The sequence below is a fragment of the Narcine bancroftii genome, chromosome 9 (genome assembly GCF_036971445.1).
Source record: "Narcine bancroftii isolate sNarBan1 chromosome 9, sNarBan1.hap1, whole genome shotgun sequence".
In the NCBI taxonomy this organism is placed as follows: domain Eukaryota; kingdom Metazoa; phylum Chordata; class Chondrichthyes; order Torpediniformes; family Narcinidae; genus Narcine; species Narcine bancroftii.
Window position 1 is genome coordinate 97,275,321 of NC_091477.1, and position 6,000 is coordinate 97,281,320.

At 40.2% G+C, this 6,000-nt stretch overlaps 1 protein-coding gene across 4 annotated transcripts in view; it reads right to left on the bottom strand.

Moving 5' to 3' along the window:
* pex5la (peroxisomal biogenesis factor 5-like a) overlaps positions 1-5,672 on the bottom strand; it is a 126,608-nt gene extending 120,936 nt beyond the window's left edge. For 2 of the 4 annotated variants that reach the window (XM_069896989.1, XM_069896988.1), the window contains exon 1: positions 5,552-5,664. In XM_069896989.1, coding sequence (XP_069753090.1) covers positions 5,552-5,572 — 21 coding nt within the window. In that variant the 5' untranslated portion in view covers positions 5,573-5,664. Of the gene's footprint in view, positions 1-5,551 lie in introns of all 4 variants that reach the window. The other 2 variants (XM_069896993.1, XM_069896990.1) reach the window with 2 other exon arrangements.
* Positions 5,673-6,000: the final 328 nt, after the last annotated feature.

Consider the following 6,000-nt stretch of genomic DNA (forward strand, 5'->3'; position numbering starts at 1 on the left):
GTGCCAATTTTAAACTTCCATTTTTTTTTACATATTTATTTTGTGATTTTTTTTTCCCCTCTAAGGCTGCTTGAATTCCAGACAACAGAGATTCTACTGTAGTTATTTTGTCATTTGGTATATCAAACAGATTAGACGGTGAAGCAGAGGATACTGGTGGCATCTACATCAATGGGTCCAAGCTTGGCTCAGCAGGGGGTTGGGGCTGGACCACAAAAAAGGTGATCTGAGGACACCTTGCATTAATGTAAGTCACCCAGAGCTGAAAATTTCATGTTTCAAATTTTAATTGTCCTCATCTATAACAATGATGTTAAAGACAAAGCATTATTTATCTGCCTAATGCATTCATGACTAGATGAATGCAACTTCAAAGACCTTGAATAGATCATAAGTTTTGAGAGTGAAAGGGAGTGATTATTTCACACCTTGATGCAACTTCAAAGACCTTGAATAGATCATAAGTTTTGAGAGTGAAAGGGAGTGATTATTTCACACTTTTCGACGTTCACCAGGCTTAAGTTGGCAAGCCTCTTTTTTTAATGAGGTTTCTATCATGCACGAGCATCCCAGTCTCTCCCTATGAAACGTGGACCATTTTGATGATTCTCCCATCCATTTAATACCTGTAAACAGAAGGGGAGCAGGCTCTCGGTTGTGCTCTCAGACCCAGAGTATCAGGACCCATTGCAAAGTAAATGTGGGGTGTTGAAAAGGGGCAGCATCTGTTAGCGCAACACTATACGGCACCAGCGACCTGAATTAGAATCTGGTGCTGTCGAAAAGGAGTTTGTTTATTCCCCCATGTCTGTGTGAGTTTTCTCTGGTTTCCTACCACCCATCAAAAGCCTATGGGGGTTGTAGGTTCATTAGTGTATTTTCATGTGCCAAAAGACATGTTATTGTGCTCTACATCTAAATAATCCAAAGATTATATAGAGTCTCAGAGACACCTTTAATAATAGTAAATTTGCAAAAATCCCTCAAAACTCTTCCTGAAGAATCAAAATAATAATTGAGGGGAAAGACTTCATAAACATCAATCACAAAAGATGCCAGAGGTTGATATTTGTTCCCTTATTTGCCCAGCAACTTCTCATTCACTATCTAAAGACTCTGTGCTCTTGCATTAGTTGAATTCCTGAAACTGGTGAGTTCCTAGGAACTTCAGAAAATGTGTATAAGCTCAATATCGGTCATGCGAGAACAATTAAGTTATTTCAACTACCAATCCTCCTCTTTTATGAGGCAGGATGTTGCAGTGGGATAACAATTATTTGGGCCTTATTTGCTAGGTTAAATCCAGAAGTCATTGAATTGATGGCAGAATTCAAATATGCTTTAACCCACCCCCATGTGTTTTTAAACCTATTCTCACTAAGGTTAAGTTTGCATTACACACGCAAAAAAGTAACCAGACACAAACACAAGGCAGGCAATTAATTCTTCTGCCCTTCTACTTCATATGTTTCATAATTCTGATTTGCTTTTGCCCTCAGGGGTTCAGGTTATTTGAAATGCAGCAAAGATGCACATGGCTAGATTAGCCAAAGGTCAATGTTGCTATTATTCTGTAACTAAGTTATTGAAAAGAATTATAATTTGCTTTATAATAATGCACAAAACACCTTCCCAATAGCCATTCACTTAAACGATATCTAAACTTTGAATATGGCAACCAAAACTTCAAACCTAGTTTGATCAATGGGAATCAAGCATACACTTAAAACTAGTGAAATGTTACCTTCGCTGCTCAAGCAGTTTGCAGCATACTTTAGGATATTGTTGTTTTTTGCATCTGTAAGTGTTTCTAAGAAAAATTGCTTGCTGATGTCAAATGATCAGAGTCATTCTGACAGTCAGCATCCTAAAAATTGCCACTCTTGTCCAAGACCTGGATGTTTCAATTTGGAAACAAACAATCTTTCTTGCACGTGATCACTGAACATAAGGTATAAGAGCAGCAGAAAGCCATCAATCCTGCACTGCCATTTAATAAATCATGGATGATCTGGCCATGGACTCAAGCTTTCCTGACCCATCTTTTCCCTATAACCCTCAATTCCGCAACAATGCAAAAAAATCTAACTGTGCCTTAATTATATTTAACAGGGTAGCCTTTTATGCATCCTTGGGCAGAGAATGGATGAATCATTGATCTTTCATTGGGGAAATAAAATCCTGGGTGCTGGAGATTTGAAATAAAAACAAAGTATTGCAAACATTCTGCAGATCAGATGATGTTCTGTGGAGAGAGAAGCAGAATTATCATCTCAGATCAATGACCTTTCATTGGAACTCACTTCAGTACTTTGCTCTTATTCCACAATCCCTGAAACTTCCTCAATTTCCTCAACATCATTCTATAAAACTCTAAATTGCTTTTCGGTGATGGATTCTTCGTGTTTATGCTGACACGATGATCAACTTCACGAAGCAAAGGTCCACGGGGAAACTATGGAAAAATACCACAGCTTTTACAGGAAATAACTTGAGAAATTCAGGATCTCCCAGTTGAATCTGTATAATTTTGCATTGCTTGAAAACTTCTGGAGGATTGCAGACTTCAATTTTATGGATTAAGTTCACAAAACAAATGGGTGTTACACTCGACTCTTTAAAACATTCAGATTAAGGTGACAACTGAGAAAATATTGATATAAAAGCCTACTTAAACGTGCCATAAAATAGTCCAGCTCTTTAAAACATTCAGATTAAGGTGACAACTGAGAAAATATTGATATAAAAGCCTACTTAAACATGCCATAAAATAGTCCAGCTCTTTAAAACATTCAGATTAAGGTGACAACTGAGAAAATATTGATATAAAAGCCTACTTAAACATGCCATAAAATAGTCCAGCAATTCAAAAAAATGTAATGCTTATAAGCCTGTGAAGTTTACTATTGAAAATAAAAATATTATATTGAGTTGGTTGCATAAAGTTTAATATTTGAAATAAATGTCTAAACACAAAGCATGGAAGAAATATTGGTTCAAAGAGGAGCCTTTTTTAATCCTATTTTTTCTTTTGCAATCTTTTTATTAAACATATTGTAAGTAAACAATACATGAGGAGAATAGAATACAGAATTGAAGAGCAAAAACAGAAACATCAATATATTGCAATATTTAATACAACGTATAACATATTGAACAATATTGTCCTTTTCTCCTCAATTTGGAATATTCAAAAAGAGAAAAATAATGGTTGAAACCCCATCTAACCCACAAAATTAAAAAAAAGGTTGCGCAGCCTAAACTGAGAGTTTACTACAACAAATCAATGCCAACTGTTTATCTGGTCCTTGCCAATTAAATAACAAAAGAAATCCAGAACAGTCTGGAAGGTGAAGTCAAACTACAAATTAACTCACATGAAAAGAGTTGATAAAAGGATGCCAAGTCTCTTCAATCTAACAGAGGTATCAAAAGTGCAGCTTTCTAAATGCTTTTCTAAACTTCAACACGGCATAACTTGAGAGAGCCATTGCATCGTGTAGGTGAATAAGAATCTTGACTGTTCCTTACTAGGATTCTGATTTATTCTTTGCTTACATCTGACATCATCATTTCCTGTATGTATTGAAAGAGACAAAGGAAACATCTCACCTATTTATATCACAATTAAACCTTTTTTTCAATATTACCCTAAAACGGATTCTTTACGGTTGTTCCCAGGATCTGCATTTCTAGGCTTTTGTTTTAAAATAGAAAATCCACTACAGTGTAACTAGAAAAGTTGTTTAAAGTTGCCCCTGTGTCCCTTTATATTATTGTGTAGCTCATAAAATATAGGATGAACCTCTCGGTTTGTGTGTATTTAGAACATCCAAAATATGGAAAAATATTTCAGAAACCTATGAAAAAAATATAATACCCAGCAGAAACCGTAAATCTGAAATAAAAACAAAAATGCTGGTAGTGCTCAGGTTTTATTATTTTGTGAAGGGAGAATTTCAGACAATTGGGAAAGCAATGAATACTTTTCCCAACGTTAATTTTGCTTGTGTGATGCAAATGCAACTTCGATTGAAGGTAAAACAGGTCATTTTCCACAACACTACACATGAGGTTCACTTCGAAAAGTAATGTTGTGGCTGATCCAGTGCGCCTATTTTACGCGGTCACGAAGCCTGATTTGAATTGGTCACTTAAGCTAAGAACTGGGGGTTCAATTGGCAGAAAAGGTAATCAAATATGATCAAGGGAGACGCTGTGCAGTTGTTACATTTCCTTGATCTTAATAGAAAATTAAAACGGAAGTGTCAAATTCTTGATAAAGAGAATGTTTTTTTTAAAAAAGGCATTGGTAGAAGTAACTGAGAAATTGAGGCTGAAACAAATGGTCAGGATCATTTTCGGGCTGCACCCGACCTGTGACCACTCGCTGGTAGGGATTTGCCGCTGCATCCGAGGCAAGGAGCAAAAATGATCCATGACAGCGAGTCGCGCAGATGGGAACAAAATTAAACGTTGAGAGGAGAACATCGCCGACCGTGTCTGATTCGACACACTTCGAGTGTTAGGGTGGACAGGACAGTGCGTGATTGATCTACTTATTCTCACAACACAGGTCCCCGTTGTCATGTGGCCACAATATGCCACGAAAAGAAGTGACTTGAGAGCAAGTCCCACTTTGCTCGCTGAACGAGCCTTCCCTTGCAGGGTAGGGAGTGCGGATTGGGTTTTCACCGGTGGGTTGCACATTTGCAATGAAATTAACAAGCAATAACTAACACCATGTGTTGAACAACTGCCCATCGTGATGACAGCCTCGCAAAACCATTGTGAGCGGGTTTAAGATCGTAAGCTCATGAGGTTCGAGTTGTATGGGGGGGGGGGGGGGGAGAATGGGGGTTTTTAGCAAATGCAACTCCAAACATTAACCCCCCCCCCCCAAACATGTCCTGGTGACGACTTGTTTGCGCACACACGCTCCCTCTCAGCACTCCAGCATTCTCAATATGTGGCGTTTTCGGACTTATTTCAGATGTGCGATACTTCCAGGTTATTCACGTGGCTGTAATTACAAGGCTCGACCGAAAAAGCACGTTTTGCGCTTTCTAGAGCGAACTGAGCAGTCCGCGGAATACATGCAACCGGGGCACATTCCTTCCCGTCTCCCACCAACCCTTCTTGCCCTTGAATCGACGCGTGCTGGGCATATTTCGGTCACATACTTAAACGTATGAAACCCGTGCAGTCGAATCAAAGCTATACTGCAGTTCAACGTTAACGAGATGGGAAATCCGCCTTCTTTGCGAAGAGAAGGCAAGGCCTTTGACGAATGCACTCCAGCAATTTAACCCCCAATTATCTCCCTCTTGAAAGCACCACCGAAAACTTCGGTCTGAATTAAATAGTCAGCGGTAACTATTGCAGACAAAATGTCCTATCTTAACCTTGACAATTCCTTTTCATTTTGCATGCCATTTGCTCGTTTCACTCTGAATTCAATGGGTTTGGACTCTTTGAAACCAACGTTCATGCTGAGGTTACCTCCAATTTATTTCACTGAATTACAGACGCACACGGCTCCCGCACTGACCTGCATGTGGCCCTGATACATCCTGGCCGGCTTCCTCGCTGCAAGAGCCCTGCGCTTCTCGCTGCTCGCAAGCAACTCTCTGGCAGGGGGTGCTTCTTCGGGTTTTCCGTCGGCTGTCTGTTCAGAGGTGACTTGAGGAGTGACGACGGCGCTGAACCTGCGGCTGGCGCTGTTACTGGAACCGCCTCCTTGTCAGCCCATCTCCACCGCCCCCCGCGGCTGTACCCACCGCCTCCTCACCTGCACCCTTCGGCAAGCACGTGTGCCGACACCCGCCCTTGTCATATACCTTGTATCTCCTTCCCTCCCCCCCTCTCCTGTACCCATCCCTGCCATCTACCCTCTTACTCCTATACCCACCCCTCTCATCTATCCTGTACTTTCTTCCCCAGCTTTCTCTCCTGTGCCCACCCCTTTTATAACTTGTACCTCCTTCCCTGCGATCTCCC